General features: G+C 32.4%; 1 protein-coding gene across 2 annotated transcripts in view; it reads left to right on the top strand.

Moving 5' to 3' along the window:
• LOC145248007 (ciliary microtubule associated protein 1A-like) overlaps positions 1-26,497 on the top strand; it is a 95,715-nt gene that overhangs the window by 57,374 nt on the left and 11,844 nt on the right. The window contains exons 1-5 of one of the 2 annotated variants that reach the window (XM_080109698.1): positions 4,705-4,837; positions 12,702-13,123; positions 15,009-15,133; positions 21,303-21,443; positions 25,097-25,229. In XM_080109698.1, coding sequence (XP_079965824.1) covers positions 12,721-13,123; positions 15,009-15,133; positions 21,303-21,443; positions 25,097-25,189 — 762 coding nt within the window. In that variant the 5' untranslated portion in view covers positions 4,705-4,837; positions 12,702-12,720 and the 3' untranslated portion in view covers positions 25,190-25,229. Of the gene's footprint in view, positions 1-4,704; positions 4,838-12,701; positions 13,124-15,008; positions 15,134-21,302; positions 21,444-25,096; positions 25,230-26,497 lie in introns of those variants that run through there. The other variant, XM_080109697.1, reaches the window with a different exon arrangement.

The following is a 26,497-nucleotide window of genomic DNA, read 5'->3' as shown; positions in this document are numbered from 1 at the left end:
AAGAAATAATTTGCGGCGACCTTAAATGGTATCCTTTCTTTTATCGTAAATAATAAATAAATTTCTTTTATCATTAATAAGAAAAAATCAAAATAAAATTATGAGGTACACTCTGGCTTGAACAGCTATATCTACAAATTACAATAAATCTGAATGCTAAGAAGAAATGATATGCTGAGATTTTATTATTTCCCTTGGCCGGTGTAACGTAAAATATTCACTTGCAAAAATTCTTTTTTATCTATAAAAGAGAAAGACTAGTTTTAAGATCGGATTTTTTTGCTTTTCGAAAATGACTTGCTGAGATTTTATTATTTCCTTTGGTCTATGTCACGTAAAATATTCTCTTATACAATTCTTCTTTTTTGCCTATAAGAGAAGAAAGACTATTTTCAAGATTGGATTTTTTCGATTTGCAATATTTATTGGGTGAATTTCTGTACAAAAATTATCTAAGAACACTGCCAGATATATTAATCACCTTTGTGTGAAGTTTGCAAAAGATAGGCTCAGCTGCTTCGGAACCTATTCCGAAGGAACCCTCACACACAAAGTGACTTTTATAATAATAATAATAATAATAATAATAATAATAATATATATATATATATATATATATATATATATATATATATATATATATATATGAGCAAACAGTTAATAAAACATGTTAAAAAACACTTTGAAAAAGAGTTAAAAAATATTTAATCTGAAAAGGAAACTCTTGATAAGTGGATAGTCCTTAATCCGCGGAGTTTCAAACAAATACTTTCCTTCTCATCAGAGGGTAGGAATTAGCAAAAAATTCTATTTATTTATTGATTAATTAATTAATTAATTACTTTATTTATTTATTTTCCATTTAGTGTCTTTTAACAACTCTTGATGACATTTTCTTAAGTAATAACCTGTACATTTCAGTTGACCTATATTATTTTGCCCTATATATTTTTTCGCGCCTTTTAACATTTCTTGTCTGGGTCATATTGACATTTGTTTTTCTATTTTCTATTTAATTCTATCACCATTTAATTTTTTCCTCTTCTTCTTTCCTGATCTTTCTTATTTATATTTATGTCTCGGCAGCAGTGTGAAAAGCATATATTATTTTTCTTTTATTAATATTATTGGAATTTTCCCCTTTTCCCTTGTACATAATTATTCAATGGATTTCGGCCTTTGGATTATTTTGGACCATCTTCCAATTACGGGATTTTCTTGGATTTTACTTGTGCAAATGGAAATTCTTTTAACTTTCTTGAAGTTATATTTTTGGATTTTACCGTCATTGGATTATTTATCTTTCACCAGACTATCCATTCACGTGTAATCACCTTTTTCTTCACCATATTCCCTCTGCTTCACTTTTTTGTTATCAAGTAAGATCTTTGACTTACTTGCTGTTTCATCAAATACTTTTGTATGCAAAATCCGATCCCGCATTTTGCTAATTCCTACCCTCTGATGAGAAGGAAAGTATTTCTTCCAAACTCCGCGGATTAAGGACTATCCACTTATCAAGTGTTTCCTTTTCAGATTAAATATGTTTTTAACTCTTTTTCAAGATGTTTTTTAACATGTTTTATTAACTGTTTGCTCTTATTATAAGCTCTATCTTCTATTTGGTTTTATCGAGCTTTTACATCTGGCTGAGATAACTTTATAAATATTAATTCTTTAATATTTATATTTACTTTAATTTTACCATCTTGGATCATTTTGGTAAATTTAATTGTAATTTTTATTATATATATATATATATATATATATATATATATATATATATATATGACTACTTCATTTAACCACATAAATTAATATACGAAAGTATAAATTCATGCGTAAACTTTAAGTATTTACTTAAACAGTGCTCAATACGTAGGTAGAGCTAGGTAGTAAGTTATAAAATATATATGGCGATTAAACTACACAGAAGATTAAGCTACACAGAATATATATATATATATATATATATATATATATATATATATATATATATATATAAAACGATTTATTAATAATATTTTTAAAATTATTATCCACATTCGTATACATTCTAATTTAATGTGGAAATTTACTGTTTAGCTGGTCGCACTATGCGAACTCTCAGGCAAGAATCACTTTTAACTAAAATCTGAGGGCAATAACCAATGTGTAACTTGAATTGATATGCGATAAGCAGTGAAATATATGCTATTTATGTCATATACTTATATAAGCGAACAATAACTTAACAGTTCAAAACTTAAGTGTTCAAAAGATCATATGGACAAGAACTTCGCTATTTAGTTAAATTTATGCGGAAAATGTGCCGCTATGTCTAACAACGGTTATCACGCGGATCATAGTTATCAAGGTACTAAAAAATACAACAAAAACAAGAAAGAAGCAAGAAACAACCGTATAGAAGATATAATAATTTATTGGAAAAAGTTTTAAAAAAGTAAAAAAAGCTTAAAAAATAAGAAGATGTAAAATGTTCACTTGCATCACAACTGCCAAATTTGTTCCATTACCAATGTCTAACAGACGTTAAGTAACTATAAAAAATACAGAAAGAAGGATGAAAGAGAAAGACAGAAAGCAAACACCGAGACACTTCTTATAATGATGGACTATTTTTATCTTTTTTACTTGTGTAAATCAACAGAGTTACTTCCCCTCAACTGTCCAAAATATCTTTTTTATCATGGTAAAAATTCTTGGGTGTTCTTGTAGATGATAAAAAATAACCACGAATGCCCTTAGATTTGTCTCTTCGACAACAGAATCATCACCTACTAGCTCGGCAGAATTTTCCTCTATCGTCCACACAGCAAGCAATTCTCCATTATAATCTGGCTATACATTAGCCATCCTGCATTTCGACCTCGTTTTAAGGCCATAAATAACTTCTAATGTATTGTCTTTATCTTCCGATATTGGAATATTTCAGATTTTTATGTCTTTACTAAGTCTTCTTCTTCGACATTGTTATAGTCGTGTCACGACACCAGGATGAACATAGCTTTCACTTGGTTAGCTTCGCCAAATTTCCTGATTACCAACTGCTTTAAAGTCCAATTAAGACTGTTCTTATTTTTACGTCTGTATTGACGGAGACAAAGTTCACACAGCCGCACCATCGGACTGCGAATCTCTAACTGACGAACATAATGCAATCTTAAAAAAAACAAGCGGTAATTTCTCAAACCAATCAGCAAATACAATTCAGTCACCTGATACAACAATCATCATCATCAGAAATAAAGAGAAGGAGTAAGAAAGAAGAAGAGGAAAAAGAAAGGAAGAAAGATTAAGCAAGAATAAAATTTTAACAGAGTAGACAGTTTATATTATTTTTCTCATAGGTAACAATCCGAAAGAGGGCTATAAATATTTAATAAATATGACAATTATTATCCACATATATGTTTCATCCTGATGGAATCATCAGTGTGAAAGATAACTGTTCAGCTGCACGATTCGAACCTCTATAAAAGAATCATTTTTAACTCAAATCCATGCTTACCTGAGTGACGTCATTATGATGAACGAACATTTACTATCTGACGTCCAAATGAGGAGGTAATGACTGAGAGGAGCCTAGCATAACAAACGAATACTGTATCAGCTCCTTACAAAAACACACAAGGGTATGAATATGACGATGGTGGGTGAAATCCGTCATCTGCACGATTTGTTTTGCCAAAGGCAAGTGTACATGGCAAACATAGTGTCCAGCAAACCATTAACGGCCATAGCCTCAGCCCCTGACCGGATGCTAGCTCCAGTTGCTACTGCTATGCCAACACGAGCTTCAAGGCTAATGGAGTCCTTGAGAAGAGTAGAGGAGAAGTGTAAATTAGAGGAAAACAGAAAAAGCAACTGCCTCCGTCATTACGGCCGCAGCGAGAGCAGCAGCAATAGCAGAAGCAACAGCAACAGAAAAAGCAGAATGCTCATACGCAGTAGATAAAAAAGAACAAAGAAATACTCACCTGATGAGAAGAGAGAGCTATCGAGGACGAGGCTCATATAAACTTGCCCCCCCTGCCTCATCCTGACTCAGAAGAAGAAAGAGAAAATGAGGTTAAGTAGCAAGAGCTAGGAAAAGATTGTCTAGTCTAAATGGAATATATATCATATGTAACAACACTAAAATCTACACCCACACGGACAACTTCCACCCCCAGAATACCGGAAAAACACCATCAGCACGTTAAAAAATATCATCCCTCACACTGCATCTACTAAAACGAATACTTGTACACACACACCCACACACACACACACACACACACACACCCACACACACACACACACACACACACATACATACACACGCACGCAATCCTCTCCACTCCGAATTCTCTAAACGAGATCAAGTCGAGCCGGGTGAAAAAATTCCATGTCTTCTCGTAGTAAAAAAAAACAAACTTTCTCTTTAGATCGATAAAAGACTTTTATAGAATTGATTCTTGTCTGGTGACAGAATTTAAAACTTTCGCCAGAGAAAAAATTTGAAACCAATCACAAATTTCCGTTAGGGGCACAGAGGAGCTCACCAATTTCCCGGATACCTTCCCCAAACCACATTCGCACGCTGCCAGCTGGTCGCAAATATTCAAAGCCGCTGAAGGTTTCATACCGGAAACAAAACTTAAAAATGACACAGGATGCATTTTGGCCAGAATACAAAGGAAAGGCCCCAATTTTGGCGCAGTTTTTTTTATAGGGCTGTAAAACTAACCGCTCCTCTAGACGTCGAAGGTATTGCGATCTGTGACCAGGATGCTACATAGCAACGGCGTCATTTTGCCAGCAGACTTTAGAATCAGGTGCGACACTACTTAAGGTAAGTTCATGATTCTGTGCCTGTAGTTAGAACATTAGGGGTTCTTCATTCGGGCGGTTCACGTCAGAAGAGATCTCTTATTCGTAGGAGTGGATGTATCGTTACCCTTTTCTATGTTTTAACGATTTCGAACAAAACAACTCTAATGATTCAATATAGTTTTAACCATAAAGAGAAAGACAGATATGATAGAGAAAGATAAAGCAAGCCGACAAGCAAATTTTGAGTTTTGCTTGTTTAAATTTTTTTAACAATTTAACTATCTTTAAAAACTCACTTTATCCGGACTCAAACAATCTGTATTCAGTGGGTGATTCAATTTAACAAATTATAATAATACTATATATATATACTAGCAGTTCAGCCCGGCTTTGCTCAGGCCCTATGTACTGTTCATAACTTTATGTGCATATGTGTATATATGTATTAAAAGTTTGACTCATGCCCAGGTAACCTACATCTAAAATTTCAAGTGTTTAGACCCAAAATTGGCGAAGGATTTTGGTAGAGGCTGCAAAAATAAACTCTTTCAACTTTGATCTTTTGCCAGCCAAATTTTCGTCCAAAAAACGATTAAAAAGCTTGCCATATGTCTCAATACCCTTTATGTAAAATCTTAAATGTTTAGATCAAAAATTGGCTCAGTAATTTGGTAGAAACTGCAGAGGTCAACATTTTAAAAAAATTGACCTCAATTTTGACCCCTTAAGATTTTCGACTCAAATGAAGTTAAAAATTTTGATCCATGTTCAAGTAACCTACAACTAAAATTTAAAATGTTTAGACCTAAAATTGGCGGAAGAATTTGGTAAAGTTCAAATCGCTGAACTTTGACCACTTGACAGACAATTTCTGGGCGAAAACCGATTAAAAAAGATTTTCCCATGTCAAATCTGGAGTCTGTAGACTGAAAATTGACATAGTAGTGCGGTAGGGAAATGTACACACACAGACACACGCAAACAATTTCACTTATATATATATATATATATATATATATATATATATATATATATATATGTGTGTGTGTGTGTGTGTGTGTGTGTGTGCGCGCGCGCGTGCGTGCGTGCGTGTGTACAATTTGTGCTCATTTTTGCATAATAATTTTTATTAATCGTTAATAACCCCTAAGTGCGCATAAAATAGATACCACACTACTTATTTCGCTGCATCTTATCATAGCAAAGATCCATACAAAATTTCAGCTTCATCAGTGTAATAATTTGTGAGAACGATTGGAACTGACAGACAGACACAAATTAAAGGAAATGTAATTTAGATATTTATTTATAGTAAGCATATATTTTCATGAGTTTCATATATTGCCACTGATGACTTATTACGAACGTATTCGAGTATATCCAAGTTAAAAACGAAGCAAAGGTGTTTGTGTTGTCATGAGCTGATGAGGAGAATCCCCATAAAGTAATTGTACGCAAGTATATCAACACGCATAGACTTGTCAGGAAGACCGGTCTGGTTAGCAACGGGTCGTTTATTCCCGTGGTGTCCTCCGTGTTTATTCCTGTACTCTATGCATGCGTTACATAATAACCTCAAACTGAAGGCACATGTAAACCCAACATGTTCCTTTAGGAAACTGCTTGACTGACCTTTAAACGAAAGTTGTAAAGTAAAATCTGTTGTGTATGAAGCAACTGTTAAAGCTAAAACAATATTAAATCATATAATGGTATTACAGAGTTTGTTTTTAATCAAATGTTATTATGCACACAGGTATACTTTGATAAATTAGGCTAGTAGTTTAGACAATACTTTCGCAACCCTGGCATGGAATCAAACCATAACAACAACAACAACAAAAAACAACAAAAAGAAAAAAAGTTCAAATCTTATGTATACACACATGCACGCACAACCAACTTTTAAAATGACTGATCATGTCAGCAGAGAAGAAAATCATCTGAATCCATGGTTCTCCCTCGATAGTGCTGTCATCTTCTTCAATAAAACTACCGGCATCCCCAAGAAAATAGAAGAGATTATATATATATATATATATATATATATATATATATATATATATATATATATATATAATAAATTCCACAGCCAAACAACGTCGCAGCCCACAAGAGCCATGACAGTCAAAGAACCGGAAGTCCAAGACTCGAGTTTCGCCCTCATTTGGGCTCATCAGTTAGACAAATCGGAACTCAGGATTCGAAACCCGAGCCTCTTGCATGCAAGGCAAGCACTCTACCAACTGAGCAAACGCCATGCACACAAGAATTTCTATTAACCAACACAGATCAAGCAAACCGCGCTGAAATCCGACTGTGAAATGAACCTACTTCGTCTCAACAAGGGACGCGGTCATCCAACCAGCCAATAACCCCAAGCTGATGTCTCACAAGTAGGAGTTTTAACTCGAAAGGACGATGCCATCCAGCAATACTAACCAAGCGAGCAACTTATGATAGGATTTTCAGAATGTGAGAGAGTGTATATAATAAATTCCACAGCCAAACAACGTCGCAGCCAAGAGGCTCGGGTTTCGAATCCTGAGTTCGGATGTGTCTAACTGATGAGCCCAAATGAGGGCGAAACTCGAGTCTTGGACTTCCGGTTCTTTGACTGTCATGGCTCTTGTGGGCTGCGACGTTGTTTGGCTGTGGAATTTATTATATACACTCTCTCACATTCTGAAAATCATATATATATATATATATATATATATATATATATATATATATATAAATATATATATATATATATAAAGTAATTTTAATGTTTCTACTGTCTCTATAGTTCCATTAGCAAAAGAAACGAACACTTCCAATCAGAACATAGTTTTCTTATAATGATTCTGTGAAACTGTAATACAATTCTTTTCCAAGCACAAATTGTTACATTTATTCAGCTTTACACACCTCGCTCAAATACGTGTTCACAAAAAGACGGTAAGAAATCTTTTCACTTCTATTCATCAACTACTTTCACTCACCCAGTTACGCTGCAAGAATTATTTTTAATACGTATCATTATTTTCATTGTATCCCTTCGTCGCCAAACTACAGTAGACATGTATTGCTATAAATATACTAATCAAAAGCTTTACATTTCCTTACAACACGACGTACACGTAGATTGTATTAACCAGACTAATATTACATACACATTCATTTAACAAAAGATCGAACTGAAACACAGAATTAATTCTGTACTACACTTAATCCCTAACATCATCTTCAAAACCTTTTCTCAGATCTACGGAGGACCAGATATGCAGTTTACACATTTATCAAACTCTTTAAATTTCATTCAAACATTAACTTTCAATTATTAAATGTAACTTTACCGTATTGAATAGACTGGACAGAATCATATTGTAATGCATTACTTATAATAAACAGACTAATTTTTAACCTTCCCCGATATCATTCCATCCATTAATCCTCAGCGAAAACATTCGACGACACCGACCTATCAACTTCATTTCAAATCAGTATCTAACCTACTAAAATAAATTCCATGAAAATTTGCTTTTAGAGAAAGAAAGATTTGAGAATTTCATTGATAATTTCGTGCTCATCGTCACGAAAGAGGACCTGTTTAATCACACAGCTTTTTTTCTTTTCTTTCCCTACCACACTTCTAAAAACAGTTGTCTACAATTACAAAAATTCCCCAGCAAAGAACAGAAAAACACATGGGTTTTTTGCAAATACATAGACAAAAGAAAAAAGTTGTCTGCAGTTATAAAAATCTCCCAACGAAGAACAGAGAAAACCTGCTTACTTGCAAACACTTTAGCACAAAGAAACTGTTGAGCGCTCACCAAAATAATTTTTCTTTTTTATTCCTGGCTGAATTTTTTTGTCTTGCAAAAGAAATAAAATAATAAGTGTGGAGAAAATTGAAATGAAAGAAATTAAATTTAACGGAACAACGATATCTCGAAATAAGCTAAACCAGTACGTAGTTCAGTTTAGTCTGTCCATTTATTTTTTGTTTGCAAAAAAAATATGTCTATATTTTCCCTTTGGTACACGGGTCTTCAAAGCAACAGTAATTCATCTCCTTTTTTCTTGTATGTGGTCAAATAGCAAAATGTCATCTCGGCAGCAGGAGTTGGCAGTCATGGTATGAGCGCAGCTGATATATTTTTCAACCACCGGTCTCCCATGGCGGATCACTGAGCGGATGAATCAAGAACGATCAACGGTCAGGGATCAACACCCAGTTAGCGGGTACTGCGGGGCAACCTACCACTGCTCCAGCTGTCGCACTCCTGTGCTCCGCTGGGGTCCGCAATGTTGGGTCCAGAGGTGGATGTTCTGTTCTGGGCATGCACTCATCCACTACTTCCCTGCCCCGGCGCTTGACGTTTCAGGCAACTACTATGGGGATGTCCTGAAACGTGACCTCCAGGTCTTCGGCATCCCTCACAACACTTGGGAAACCTCTGCCGGCAACCGAGTAAAGTGGCAAGCTGCTATAAGATCTGGTGCCAAAAGATCCTGCCAGCAATACACAGACTTCCTGAACTGTAGAAGACTGAAGCGCCTTGCCAATCGTCGTCCTCGACGTTAAGGGCCTATGTATGTCATTGTTTATCCCCTTATTCTGCATATTATAAAACTGCTGTCATATTTTTTCATATCTAAATATAATACATTTTCAATGAATTAATCTTGCAAATTCTAAAGGTACACATGGATCAGCAACAAAAATTCGAAGAAAGGCAGCTGCTCCACCAACAGAATCATATACAAGACAGCAACAATTGTTTATGGAGTTACATAAAAACTAGAATTCCAACAATTTATATTTCAGAAAACTGAACTACAGCAAAATCAACTTAGAATTACTTGTAAATTCATGAAACCGTTTTAAAACTATGAAAAAGACCTGAGTTTTTCCCACAGTACAATCTACAAGTCGATTGAAACATTTAAGTACGTAGGAGAGAACGACAAAACATTCGAGGCCTTTTACAGAAGATATTTTCAACGCAGATTGTTAACAATGGTTCAGCGAAAAAATGTACGTCATCTGTTAAGAAAACTGGTAACTAACGAACTTAGTAGGTTCGTGGACTTTATATTACCCAGGAAAGCCACAGATTTGGATTTTTCGGGGACTATTAAGCTCCTATCGGAACTATTCGGGCCAAACACAACCTTGTTGCATAAACGTTGTAAATGCCTGAACACAGTCAAGGATTACCAGCAAGATTTTCTAATGTTGGCAGTATTGGTGAACAAGCTATGTAATTATTTCAAACTAGCCGAGCTGACTGCCGATAATTGGAAAAGGATAATGGAGAAGACGCCGAAGTCAAACGATGAGTACTGACCTAGCTTGAAAAGGAACGAGAATTGACCTTCAAAAAAATTGGTAGATGACTGTCAAAGAGTAATTTCTAAGTGTTATTAAAAAAATTGGCGGTTTAGGTTTTGTTCAGATCAGAAAAAGCGGAAACAATTCAACTATATATTTCTCTCAAAAAGACAAAAGGGAAATTACATGTTCTAAATCCTGCAATAAACAAAACACGAATTGGTTAAAAAAACCGCCCAGACCATCGTGGTAAATAGCATTGGACTAAATCCTTTCCAGTCAAATAGAAAACATATAGTAAAAATTTCAATAAAAGTAATCATAATTTAACCCAGTGCCCACAAAACGAGGAAACCCAAAAGTAAAATTTGGATATAGATACACACAAAATTGATACCTGGGTTAAGAATGTAAGAATGTTATTTATTCTTTTAAAAGTCATCTTTATATGATTGTCGACTACCGACCGAAGATATGTGTGGAGACAGCAAAAGCTAAGTCTTCGACAACAACAAACCATTCACGCAGGAGAATCTAATGTGATCTGAGGAAGGTCTATTCCTTGCGAATCCGCCATTCTTAAGCACAAGTATTTAATCATTGTTTCCGGAAGGAAAGGCAATCTTTCTGCATCAAAGCACACAACTATGTTGTTACTGAATAACACGAGATAATAAATTTGATCATTTCATTCGCCTACCACAGTCGCCAGATCTCAATATTATTGAGAATTTATGGCGCGATTTAGAACAAACAAGGAAGGCTTCTATATTGCTTGCCATCATTACTACTAGAAGTGAAGACTGTTAAAAAATAAGCATACCTTTCTTTCAAAGATGGTACGAGTTTATTCAAGCTGTAATTACTGCCAAACTGGTCTTATCCCATATCATAATAAATATAAAATTTTAATCTGTTTCTTTTTATTTTGTTCAACTCCCTTTGTTAAACCCTCCACTGAAGATTACTCTGATTAATAATATGCACAATCGTATGTTTGGTTAGCATATTTTTTTTGATGCAAACATCATCAGTTATTTGCTTCTGTGCAGATTTAAAAGGTTTTTAATGGACAAATACAACTTATCCAAAAGAGTGCACCCTGGATTATGAAGAAAAAAGTGCTGTAACTCTAGAAGGTTATCTGTTCATCTATGTAAGGACGGCACAAATAATGTATAGTATAACAACAGCTACTCCACTTTAAATTCAACTAAAAGATCATTAGCCTTACTACACAAATGTATATTTGTGTTAAATAAAAAATAATGATCATATATCATCAAATACAAAATCAAGGAGGTCATGTGATCAAAATTTCGTAAGCAACTCAACAATCTCCATTATTTAGGCTTTGGACCTCGTCCCCATTCAGCGGATTCGTTATACCTCCCCAGTCCCAAAGTTTTACTGCTAAAACAGCATCAATACAAGAGTATATATATATAAAAACACTTTGAAATGAGTTAAAAACATATTTAATCTGAAAAGGAAACACTAGATAAATATGTTTTTAACTCATTTCAAAGTGTTTTTTTAAACATTTTTATTAACTGTTTGCTCGTATTATAAGCTCTATTTCCTATTTGGTTTTATCGAGCTTTTACATCTGGCTGCGATAATTTTATAAATATTAATTTTTTTAATATTTATAATATACTTTAATTTTACCATCTTGGATCATTTTGGTGAATTTAATTGTAATCTTTATTTTATTATATATATATATATGTACATATATATATATATATATATATATATATATATATATATATATATATATATATATATATACTAGCAAAAGTACCCGTCGTTGACTCGGTTCAAAAACAGCCTACAGAAAATGGACTCTGATTTATGAAAGTATGATAGGTTATGAAAAGGAAGGGCTGTAAAGAGATAGCTTCGAATTTGGGATATCAAAACCAAAGCAAAATATGATGAAAGTAAAAATAAAATAGATAAACCCTATAATTTATTATACTATACCTGTTTACACTGAAATACTTTGCACAATATTCTGTGGATCTATATTAAAAAACCTTGTTAAACTTTGTGATATATTTCCATTCTATGGAGTTCAGGTGCGAACGAACACCCCACAATTTTATTATACCATATTTCTTCAAACTGAAACATAATTATCAAAGTATACTTATGCATATAGATAAGAAAAGTCTTTATTAAAGTTTGTGCCTATTTCCATTCTATGGAGGCCAGGCGCGAATGCAGACCCCACAATTTTATTATACCATCCCTATTTAAGTTAAAACAACATACTTATCAAATTATTATTATGTACATCTATAGCAAAAACACTTGTAAACGTTTTTTTTTTAATTCTTAAAGTTTTTATTTCCATATTTTAATGAACCACCGTTCTGTCAGATACAAACATACCCATTCCTGTGTATCGATACATCTATCATTATATGTAATCAGTTTTTTAAAATAGTCAACCATATAGGAGCCTATTTGTGACCACACACACACACACAAACACACACACACATTCAGCTTTATATTATATATATTATTATTATTATTTTTTTTTTAGGTCTGTGCTTCCATAGAAAATGTCATTTAAACTCACGGTCCCAAAGGGGCCAATCGCAGCAATGTATAGCAGTCCAGGCCCATGTTATCAATTACCAACACTCGTAGGACAACAAGGTCATGATTCCAGGAGTACTCATCAAAGGGCACCGAGCTTTCAGTTCGGGATTCGACACGGAGCTAGGACCGATAACTGCAGCCCCGGGCCCAAATACAACTTCAATGAATTTCACGTTTACCGCGACGGTAAAGATGGCACTCCGCACTATTCCCTTTATAGTCGTCCAAAAGATTCAACAATTTTTAAAACTCCCGGCCCGGGGAGCTACTCTCCCGAGAACACAACGAATGTGGCATTCACTGCCGCCCCGATCCATAGTTTCGGACAGAGGCACAAACACCGAACTACAGATTTAACACCAGGTAAGTTTTAACTTTTATTCCTTACTTGAGTTTGATACGTGATTTTTAGGTAAGAATTCTGAAAACAATGGTAATGTAGAATGTCACATACATTAAGTTATCGTGTCGGATTTTCAAAGTAAGACTCAAATAACGTCTAAGTTAACAAATACAACTTGTCTAGCCATTTTGTATTTGTTATTGCTGTATCTAGTTATTGGCAATACTATAGTATACATACTAGCTGAGGTTTATTAAGAAAATAGTTATTTCGGCCAAGACGACTACTAGTATGAAACATTTTTAATTAATAACCTAAAGCTAAAACCAGCAAAGGAGATAACTACTTCTTAACTTCGACAATGTAATGCGAAAAATCTACTTTAAGTTTAAACTGTGCAGAAAACTAAAAACGAAAATGACTTTACTTTATCCTGGACAACGCTAGGTAGGTAGAATTAATAGATAATAATATTGTAGATACATATGTCGAAATTTCTTACAACGTTCCATACAGCATATTACCACTACTGCTGCTACTACTACTCCTACTACTCAATGTTAGTTTGTTTTTATATTTCGGCATCAAAGATGTAGTATTCGTAATAGGAATTAAACTAACAGCCTCTGAACATGGTGTTCAGGACGCTATCGTATACGCTGTGGGCACAATATAAATAATATATAGAATCTCTGTAGTACATTTTCTGTTTAAATATGACATTATTATAAGTAAGTCATAATCTCCTACAAATGTTTCGCAAATAGAACGCTAACACCCATAACAAGAAATTATGTTCTAAAACTGCATTGAACTATAGTGTTGCGATAATCTTGCGGGGTCTGTGTTCGCACCAGATGTCCATAGAATTGAAATATTTTAAACCATAGCAACAATCTATGACAGATGAAAGATAAAACTGTGGAATTTCCATGGGCCTCGCAATTAAAAATACAGACTCGCATCATATTTCTTTGCTATTATCAGATACGCGTAGCATTTTAAAAGAATAATATTTTAAAATTCATGAAAGATATAATGAATTTGTAATTGTAAGAAACATGAAAGAAGTAATTCCATTTGTAATTATAAGAAACATTTGAAGATTCAAACATTTCACCCTCCTATCATCCACAGGCAACTTAAATGAGAATAAATACATAAGAGATATTGCTAATACACAAAAAGAGTGATTAAACTTTTACGTTTTTCACTGCATAGCAAGATCTAATCCATCTTATAGTAAACTCATATTATTCACTGTTGCCGAGAATATATATGTTCTAAAATTTATAATAAGTTTACTATTTAGAAGAAAACATACAACAAAATATATTACCTAACTTTATGCAGTCTCTAAATGTTAACTATTTTAAAAATGATATGCTCATGTTACGTAACGCGTTACCTAGAATATGTATTCCAAAATTCATAATGATAGTTCATTCGTTTAAGAGATTATATTTATCTATCTATTTTTCTCCCTCCCTCCCTCCCTCTATATATATATATATATATACAGAGAGAGAGAGAGAGAGAGAGAGAGAGAGAGAGAGAGAGAGAAAGAGAGAGAGAGAGAGAGAGAGAGCATTTGTTTACATTCAAATTAGAACTATGAGCATCAACATTTCTCCCCGAATAGATGCTTTTTACAAGGAAAGTTAATCGAAGAAAAAATGTATTACACTGAATAACGTATTTAGGTTAAAACTTGTGACTATAGTACCTTTTTTTCCTCATCTCTCATCATGTCCTGAATCACCTCTTCCATCATGTTCGGTAATAATCGTACAAGCAGAGAAAGCATAGACACACACAAACACACGCATCTAATCACTGTTATTCTTGATATTCAAGGCAAATATCTGTTAAAACAAACTAAAATATCTTTGTTGATCATTTCAGCGCCAAACAGCTACAGTCTACCCGGATTACTAGGAAAAACTATTCAAGGTGGAAAGGTTCAGGCACCATCGTACACGGTTCTTGGACGGAAAAACATAGGCAGTTTCCACGAGGATTTAGCTAAAGTAAGCAATATTTTACTTATCATGTGCACGTTCCTTATAAACTTATATATCTGTTTACCAGCAATGCTTTAAGAAAACTATATTTTCTTACACACACACACACTTGCACACACACACACACACACACACACATATATATACATATATAAAACTTAATTTTAAGACATAAATATGTTTATTTATTGAAAGATATTCTCCACTTGTTTGGCTTTAAACTGTTAAACTTTTGAATTTTGCATTCTACATAAACAGTGCTTACATGGATGAACTTTCTATTATTTAACACATATGCGCTTACCGGCGCTTTCTACAGTATTGGGCATTTATATTAAACCTTGTACTTCACCAACATCTGAAGGAAGACGTGACAAGCCTTACTATCGCCATGATGTATAAAAAAGAAAAAAAAAAACTGCATTTTCCAAATGAAAATTTTATTGTGAATCGATATATCTAATTAAATTTTAATAAATAAATACGTTTATTTATCGAGAGAGATTTTGCACTTGTTTGACTTTAAACCGTTAAATTTTGGATTTTGCATTCATAGCAATAGCGCTTACTATAAACTGGACTTTCTATTAATATATATATATATATATATATATATATATATATATATATATATATATATATATATACTAGCAGGGAGATCCGATGTTGCCAGGGATGGAATGATGATTAACAAATGCTTCACAATCCTATAGTTTTATTGTCATCGAAATCGGTGTACTCGACTATTTTTCGATCAAATCGATCGATTGGCTGCTCTAGTTTGGGGCCCAATCGCGGTGCATTGGGAGAAAGCTTCATATCTCCTTATGCAATGAATTAGTCCACAATACATTGCAGTCTACAAAGCACTGTAATGAAACCTATTCTTGATTATATAAACCTATTTCTATATATAATGGTTTGAATTAAAGTTTAAAATGCAAAAGTCAAGTATCACGGGCCAATTGTGCTTTAAACAGAAACAGCCATTTTGAACGCGCCCCTGTCATATCAAAGAACATATTGTTGATTTTACATGCCTGGCTTTTCTGCTTGTGCGGTCATAATGATTTGAATTAAAGTTAAAAGTGCAAAAGTCAAGTATCGTGGTTCAATTGTGATTTTAAAAGAAATATTTATTTCAAATGCGCATCTGTTATATCAAAGTAACTATTGTTGATTTTAACAGTAGTTACTTTGATTTCAAACGTGTCCCTGATATAAGAGGGGCGCGTTTGAAATAATATTTGAAATAATATTTCTTTTTAAAGAACAATTAAACCACGATACTTGACTTTTGCATTTTAAACTGTTCAATATAAAAACAACTTAAAAGTACTCACTGTAATCAAAACGTTTTAATCAAAAAATCAAAAAATAATAAATTAAAAGTACCCCCTACGGTATCAGAGATAGAACTTTTGTTAATAGAAATAATAGAGAATCAGCTATTTCATGGGAGGATATTTTTTAGTAAAACTGAAGATACTATGATTAATCAAATTTGAGTATTTCAATTATATTAGAAAACTACTTAATCAAACAAAAAAGAAGGTTTTGAAGGAAATAGAATCGAAAATATTATTACAACCGGATACGATACATAGGAAAGACTATTTCATTCAATGGTACGATTATATTCTGGATATAATCGACATTAAATTATATAAGCCACCTGTGGAAGGTATAAAAAAGAAACCTAGAAATGTTTGTGTATTTTTTTTATGAAAATATAGGTTTTGATGATATAAATTTACCAAAAATATTAAATAAACAAAAAAACTATACAATTACTACCAAATGAGCTACAGGCAAAAGATTACAAACCAATAGTTACATATAAACTAGGGCCAACAATACGTAATAAAGTTTTCAATTATAAAAAAAAAAACGGTAGAACATATAAATATAAATGATAATATAAATATTCCAGAATGTGAATCTAATTCCTCTCCTTTCTGTAATAATGAGATAAAACATGTAATTACAGGAGATTTAAATATAGTAAATAATTCTAAATTAAGAAAACTACTTTGTAATGGTCCGAATTTTAGAGAGCCTAAATGCCTAAATTACACTAAATGCGTTAAAGAAGTAACGAAAGCACTAGAAGGTTTTATTATGTCCATGGTAAATAAATATAAATTAGCACAGTCTACGTTTGATGCATGGAAAAATAATATACTTGAATGCGTAAAAGAAAAGGTTAAACGTATAAAAATTTTAACCACTCTAAAAAAACTAATCCTCTTCTAAAAAATTCAGAAATACTTCAAGATAAGTTTGTAATAGTTCCTATTGATAAATCGGCAAACAATATAGCTTTTATATGTAAAAAATATTATATACAAGGTTTATTGATAGAAGTAGGAATTACATGTAACGTTTCAGATACCTATAAAGTTAGTAATATTAATTTAGATAGAATTATTATAAATAATAGCATTATTAGTGAAAAAAGTAGGATTAAAGTTAAAAGAAAAAAAAACAAAAATCTTTCATGTATGTATTGGATACCTAAAATGTACAAAAATCCAGTTAGCGCTAAGTTTATTGTAGGTTCAAAGGCGTGCATGACTAAACCTTTAAGTAAAGCTATATCTAAAATATTTAAATTAATTATAAATAAAATAGATAATTTCCATCAGAAAAGAATATTCTATAGTAATATTAATCTATTTTGGGTAGTAAATAATTCGCAACCAGTGAAAGAAAAATTGGATAAAATAAATTCCAGAAGAAAAGCTAAATCTATGATTTTAGTACGCTATATACTAAAATTCCGCACGAAAAGCTTATAAAAGAATTAAATGATACTGTGGATTTAGCTTTTGAAGGTGGCAAAAGTAAATATATAGACTTTTCAAACTGTAAAGCTTTCGGGCTTTAAAATAAAAATAGCAAAACTCGTGTTTCTAAAGGTATTTAAAAATACTTATAAGTCATCTTATTGAAGAATGTTATTTTTCAAATAGGAAATAAAATATTACTCAAAACGATAGGTATCCCACTGCGATTGGATCCTGCACCATTTTGACAAATCTGTATTTACATAGACTCGAGTATATATATATACATATATATATATATATATATATATATATATATATATATATATATATATAACATATAATTTTCATGGGTGTAGGAGATTTATAGATGGCTTATATGTATAAACGATAACGATGAATTCGAAAAAAATAAGCATCTTATATATCCAAAGGAGTTAGAATTGAATTGTAAACATAGAGGACAACAGGCTACATTTCTGGATTTAGATATAAAAATTGAGGATGGGATTTTTCTTTATAAAATATTTGATGAAAGAAACTCTTTCCCCTTTCAAATAGTACGTATGCCGCATAAAGATAGTACCTGCCCTGTTTTATGTTTTATTGAACCATTATGTCAGAGTTTTTGCGAATAGCTCGCGTTACTTTAAAATTAATAGATTTTATACCACCAGTTTCTAGCTTAGTAATAAGGATGATAAAACAAAGTGGGGATAAAACTAAAATATTCAAACAGTTAAATAAAGCATTTGTTTGTTATCCTGATGCTTTTGAATGGTTTAAAATTAACCAGAATATATTAATAAAAGAAATCCAAAACTATGTTAGTAATGTATAAAATGTATTTATAAAAAAAAAAAAAAAATGTATATATTTATAAATATTTTTAACCTTTATATATTTTTAATTTTCAATAAATAAGAATGTAAATATACAAACTACTAATCATAGTAGGAGTGATAAGTAGTCAAATAGATTAATCCTCATCTTATAAATACAAGACTGGTAAATTAAAAAATATATCCATTTTGAATTTGGAAAAAGATGAATCTCACTGGTAAGAAATTCATTTTTATAACATGAATAGGTTATATAAAGTAATTAAGAATACGAAACTATATCTAATATTTGTAACATGTTTTTTTCCTAACATTAAGGGAGGTGGCATTTGATCAACACTGCTGGGGAGCCATGATGTAATGTACTGTTTTGTTGTTAAATCCCCGAAACAGTGGTTCATGGTAAACGACTGATGATCCCTTAAACATAAATTATTACTGGTACTATAGTGAATTTGAGAGAGCAAGTTGATTCAGTGATTGCCGGTGATTGAATGACTTACTGACTAAATAATTTTCTAACGAATGATGAAAAATAATATTTTTTATATAGTTTTAAAGGTTAAAAACTTCCAAGACTATATACACGCACATACAATGAGTACTACTTTTTTTTATCGAAGAAGGCTATTCATACAAGATCGTGTGGTGAGCACGCAAATAGTTATCTAGCCCCGTTTTACTTTTTATGATTTCTATTCAGATATGACAGAATAAATTAATAGTGTCAGGTTGTTTACTGGTTGGCACACGCGTAGTTTCTTACTGTCGTGAGTTATACTGTGGTTTATTAACCCAGCTCTCGACAGACAGAAGCTTCACCAGACCGAAATGTATCTGACATGTTCGACACAAATCGTTTCCACAAAACACATTTAAAGTTGGAAAACTCTATTCACTTTGCCTCCAATCTCACATAGTCGTTATCAAAACGCTTTCGCCGAGCCAATCGTTGTGAAGCTATGCTCCCTCAGTTCTCTTCGTTCATACTTAGATTTGCAAAATATCAAGTGTGACAGTCACTTGATCATTTGCATTTTGTATGGTCATAAGTATTATTTCTTCAAAACGTATTAGATACCTAATACGTTTGAAGAAAATAAACTTATGACCATACAAAATATGTCTATTGGTAAAATACTTCTGAATCGGATCATATCAGATTGGTGCAAAAGGTTTTGCCGGTTGGTTGAAGAAGAATTTTAAACCATTTTGGTTTATTTTATGCATATTTGATTAAATAATGGGTGCCGTTCGAAACTCCATACCGATTCAAGAATTCAACAGAAAGATTCCCGAGTTCGACTAGATAAACACTAAAAGGGCCGGACACTGCATCAAAATGTTGTAAAAACAATATCATAGATGGAAACTGTAGTTCAAATAAAACAAATTTAAATGTTTTTAAAACATGTTTTAAATTAATATCATAATGACATTTCCATTACCTTTTTAAATCACGGATTGTGTGATGTCAATTTGGAGGAATTAAATTCTACCATGAAGATTTAACATTATCAGTACATACATTTTTCAACATTTCCATGATCAGTCAGCCATACTGATAAACTTATACAATTAAATTCAAGTCAATCCTAGGATGTAGCCTTCCACGCTTATCCACGCATACATAAATACTAATATAAAATATTTATTTTAGTAAAAACAAATACACAAGCTTATAGCTTTTTAGATCTCATGTATTAGTCTACGCCTCCGTTTATTTCAAGCACGAAATAAATTTTATGATACTCATAGTCCAAACTCGATGAGCACCTTTCTAAAGAAAGACTTGAGGCAAACAACGTTTAGGTAGTTAGTATTAAAAGTTGTGAAGATATTTAATCATTTTTAAATTAAAATTTTCGATTTTTGTATAATGATCTGCTGAGGGTTGATTTAGAAATCGATTCGCATCTTCAGTGTGTTATCTTTTTGTAAACGCGTTCATGGTGTTTCAGCTATGAGTATAACAATTGAAATGTATAGGATTAAGGTAATTTAAGTGAGCAGAAGATTTATGTTTTATTTTTAATGAAATAAATACTTTGCATTAACATTCATTTATTTATTACAAAACACTAAAAAATGAATGAAGATTATATAATTCTCTAATTTTTAACTGGTTTATTTCAGTATTTTTGTTTTGTTGAAAAATTATTTTCACTTTTATTCTTCCACTTATTAGTTTGTAGATTAATTTGTTAGCAAGGCGTTTATTTTGTGAACAAATAGTCTGTAAACGGTAGATGAGATCGTGATGCGTACTTCTACTTCTTCCGGTCAAAGTTGACTGGAAAACAGGGGTAATTGAGGGGTGACTTCAAATTTCCACAAATCTCAAATCAGATCCATATTTGGATCATACTCAAGAGAGATGGGGGATAAACTGAGTGAAAAGGGAAGATGGAGAAAAAAGATATAAAGGGCTGGAAAATATAAATGACGGGATTGTAAGAAAGCGAATACCTTGCCCACGAGTTTTTTGACACGGGGTTTTCCATTATAATAATTTAATCTTACATTTTATTTTTCTTATTCTAGACTCCTGGACCGTGTGCCTACAATATTAGTAACCCAGGCAAGTACCGCATGAAGGCCCCCGAATACAGCATGCTGTCTCGAAATGCTCCCCCTGGAGACACTACAGTTAAACCAGGACCTGGCGCACACTCACCAGAGAAGGTCAACTTTTTTCAGCTTATATGTATTATTTTCTTTCAGTAAAGATATAATTATTAAATTTTAATGAGAAATTTCACCGATTGCTAGATAAAAGCAGATAGTGAATTTGTTAAGTTTAATTACGGTGAAAATCATGAGAGAGACGGGATTCAAAAAAGAAAAGGTCGCTCTCCGTAAATGACGTAAAAACGAAAGCGTTTGATGAAAAGAACATTAATATATATTTTAAGTTAAATTGTAAAAATAAAAAAAGTTACCTTAATCATCCTTTTTCTGTGATTGTCATGCAAATCGTGCGAGAGAAAAGTATCCGGACGCCACACCGTGACACATGGCACAACACACGTATCTCACAACACCGTGACACATGGCACAACACACGTATCTCACAACACCGTGACACATGGCACAACACACGTATCTCACAACACCGTGACACATGGCACAACACGCGTATCTCACAACACCGTGACACATGGCACAACACACGTATCTCACAACACCATGACACATGGCACAACACACGTATCTCACAACACTAGTTCTGAAACGATTTTCTTGCGTTACACCGTGTTAAGCTTTACTTGGTAAAGACAGATCTTCATGAATGCGGATAGATAGGATTATTAAGAATTCTGGTGTATGTTCTGACGATAGAATTCAGAAACATCTCACAGACAGGGAGATTAATTCGTAATTATAATTGTTTATGCATCTGAATAATAAAGTATTCATCTCCCTTATAACTAAAACTTGATTGTGATCGATGATCCATTGTTCGAAAAAGATAAAATGTCCATTCGATAGATGAAAAAGTAGACATTTTACATTAAGAGAAAATTAATTTGAGCAATACGGAAAAGTGAATTAAAAACAACTAATAGTCAATTTTTACAACAAGTGGTGAGGGTGCCACGTATTTGTGTAGAATGAATCCTGGGTTGGTGAATTGGATAAAACGGCCACACAACTGATTTGCACAACTAAATCTGCTAGACCTGAAAATAATCTTCTTGGATGTTAAAAAACTAGCACAACATATGAAGAATACCATCGCACAGAATTTATAGCACTTACATAAAAGCTGAACCATAAATAACAAATACTTAGATAATTTTCTTAACTATTAGGTTGATGCAAAAACAATGTTTTTTTTACATGAAGTTGAACGTAAAAAACATATTTTTACACCAACCTAATAGTTAATAATTGTAAACATTTTTTTTAGCAATTATGGACAAGTGGCATCATTTAGATGAATTCACTTTCAATTATAAAAACATGCGCAGATTTTCAATGTCTTTGCTTTTCTATGTTTATATTTTTCAAGTGTTCTTATGCAATTTTAAATAAATGGTTATTTGAATGCATTTTACAGCGCACGTTTTTCTTTTCGTTTAATTTATTTGAAATATTATTGGAAATTAAAGTTGGTATTTATTCGCTTCGCTGTGAAAGAAATTATAGCAGAGGGCTTGAAAGTGAGGAGTATACAATTTTGCAAATAAAACAAAACAAAAAACAAACTCAATCTGATTGTGTACAAAACAACTGAAAACAAACACGCCATATGAAGCGCCTCAGAATTTACACGCATCATTTCTCTTGTTCTGCACACACATTTTTCCATACTTTAGTATACTGTCCAAATTTAATTTTCCTTTAAGCTCATCAGATCCTTTCCTTTCTTTAAGGTTCATATTACAAATCTTTCGTATACGTCTCATATTTCTTGCCATGAAATTTATGTCTTTAATGTTATATATACGTTGAAAATTTTCGCAGAAGATAACTTTTAGAAAAATTTATACTTATTTTACAGCCTGACTAGTAAAATTCGTTAGAATAGCTTAGCTTCGTGGTTTGAATTCCACAATCGATTTCAAATTCTGCTGAAAAAATCATGATATTTTCGGTTTTTCAGGCTGATTAGCAATGACTCGGTCTCTGTTTACTTTATCTTGTCTTTCTTTCTATTATATTGAACGAGTCAATAGAGATGAACAGACAGACGAAGATGTGTGTAGAGTAAGAAAGAAAGATGATAAAGATTTTATTTAACTTTCCTATTTTCTAATTTGGTATTCTGGGCTTTACCAAGTAACCATGCTAATATAATATAAAAAGCCATTCTAGACATATAGTTACTAAACACTGACACTCATGTAAAAATCTATCAAACTTTTAGTCTACAAAGGCGAAATGCGTTGAGTGATTGACAAATGTATTTATGAACACAAATTAGGAGATATTTCTAATGTACTCTTTAGACACAAATTAAAATTATAAACATGTTTTAATGCCGGGTTCTGTATAACTCGGAGGTGTGTGTCGCGAGTTTATATAAAACAGGGATGTATAAACGAGGTGACCAAATCGTGTATATCTTATATAGTCGTCTATGTAGTGTTCGTTTCGTGTGTGTGTACATTTATAGCACATATAATAAAAAAAGATGTATATATGCCTTCAACAACAGTTCAACAAACAGGACATATACCAGTTTATCAACAACACTTTCCTTAACAACAAAGGGACGGAACATCTCTCTGGGGAATTATATCTTACCTTCATTCATCCAGGAATTATATTACCTTCATGCATCCAGGGATGACAAACCAACCAAAGCTGAAATGAACATTCCTTCCAAAGAAGCGACCCAAAGTTTGCGGTTATATTTTCGAACAGCTTTTATTCCAAATGTTTTCCTGTTGCAAGATTGCAGGCGTCTTTAGATCCGGCGTTTTCTCCGTACATGGCAACTAGAGCTCCTGTCTCCAACCTCCAACTATCGTCCGTCTAGGTCTTTCTCTCTAGCTCTGTCTCTGTTCATAACCCCCTAACTTTGCTTGTATATATTCAAATTAATCCTTGCTAGACATAATTCAACTCGCATTCAACTCATGAGCATATAACTTGGCTTGTTCCTTTTTCATCTCTCCGGAATATCATTTTCTTTATTTTATATATATATATATATATATATATATATATATATATATATATATATATATATATATATATATGTGTGTGTGTGTGTGTGTGTGTGTGTGTGTGTGTGTTTATTTATTCATTATTATGACAAACCTGGTTGTTTTTTCTCATATTTTGTAATAACATGAAATATACGTTAAATTTTTTCATGCTTTTGGAATTGAATTATGATTTAAAAATTCCAATTAATGTTTCAAATTAGCTCTAATATACAGCTAATTAATGACTCATTTCTCATCAATCTTCTATCAATCGTAATCACCCTCTTTCAATATACGTATATATTGGCACCCTTCCTTATTTTATAGAATATGTCTTACTCTCGCTTCTGTCACTCACTTTGATAATAACTCTCAAAGATAATAAAATTAACTATAAAATTCCAGACAACAATACTCCATCATTTACTCGAAATAAAAGATATATCAGAAAATGGAATAATAATAATAGTTAGGCCTTGTCTGGAGAAAGAGAGTGAGAGAAAAGGGCCATCTAGTGGCGACAGCTGAAAAGAACTAATATTGCATTTTGTCCTTTAATTACAAAAATACTAAGCCGAATTTGCAAACAATTTAACTATAATTGATTTAACAATAATTGATTCGTTGTTTCACATTTTGTTTCTAGTTTAATGCTGTCATTCTTTTCGGTATTTACAGTTTTGGCCTCATAAAAGAGCAGCCCCAGGCTACAGTTTTGGTATCCGCCATTCACCTTATACGACGCCTTTCATTATTGAAGTTGCCGATTAAACATACAACATTGAGAATATATCACTAAGCAACTTCAGATGTAAGTAATTGAATATTTATATTCTTTTAATCCAATATATAATAAACTTTGTTTCTCAAAATTTTTTTATAGTTTTTAATCTGACAAACAAATATTTGCTTCTGCTTAGTAAATTTGTTCTTTTCTTCATTCAACTACATATTTTTGCAACAGAATAATGCATTTCGCATTATGCATTTCAGAAAATATTTATTTTGAATAGGATGATTGTTTAAATGGCGACATTTTTGGTTTATGACCTGTACAACCTCAGTCACACAATTAATAAAAAGAAATTTCTACATACCTATATTTGTTCAGAATGCATAGTAAATTATTTACTTACTAAAACTACTTATGTCACACAATAATAGGTAAGTTTATTCTCCTTCAAACTAATACTTCTATGAAATAACGCATAAAATGTCGATAATTTATCCTGTATAGATTTTCAATTATGTGTATGGCCGTTTCTTAATCATGAATAAGTGAGCTTTTCAAATAAGTTTTTATCATCCATTTTACTCAGTCGGTCTAGACATTTTTCTTTCGATAAATGTAGAAAAATATTTACCGTTCCCCTTAAAAAGGAACAAAAACAACACACAAATATAACGTTAAATTTTGAATCTTCCATTTAAAACCAAAATTATATTTTTGCTCAATTTTCCCAAGAAAGGTCGACCTTCCCCCCAAAAAAACTCGTATTATATTTTACAGATTGAAGTTTAATGCACCATACAATCATGTTGTCGTCGTCGTGAAACCAGGTTCTTGCCTGTCTGTGGATACAAAAGAACTCGGACACCGAGTTTATTAAAAAAAGGGACTGAAAATATGAGAGTAACGCGTTACTTGTGCGAATGGGAGAGAGAAAAGATGTCATATAAATAGACAGTTAGCTCATCTCGTTACATCATTGTGGACAACGCTCAAGACACGTCTGAATCCTTGAAATCTCGTTAGCTTAGAGACAGAAAATCCCTCCCCGAAAATCACATGATTTCGCTACTTCCATATAAAGTCACCTCTGCCATTTAAGGTGTCACTCAAATTTTTCCCATTTAAACACGACCCTTGTTATGCAACAGATCGATCACATCAAGGTATTTCAAATTACTACAATAAATTGTCGATTAGAGAAAAGCATAGTTTAAAAAAGTAAAAGCATAACAAAATGAAATAAAGCTCTTAAGAATTGCGATCAATTTAATAATACAATAGATTAATTATTTTGTCAGAAAAGAACTATTTTAAAATTTGGACTTGAAAAAATGCTCGACTAAATA

This window comes from Euprymna scolopes, chromosome 26, assembly GCF_053919585.1.
Source record: "Euprymna scolopes isolate OS-2025 chromosome 26, ASM5391958v1, whole genome shotgun sequence".
Classification (NCBI taxonomy): Eukaryota; Metazoa; Mollusca; class Cephalopoda; order Sepiida; family Sepiolidae; genus Euprymna; species Euprymna scolopes.
The sequence above is the reverse complement of the archived record's forward strand: the minus strand, read 5'-3'. Positions and strand labels throughout refer to the sequence as shown.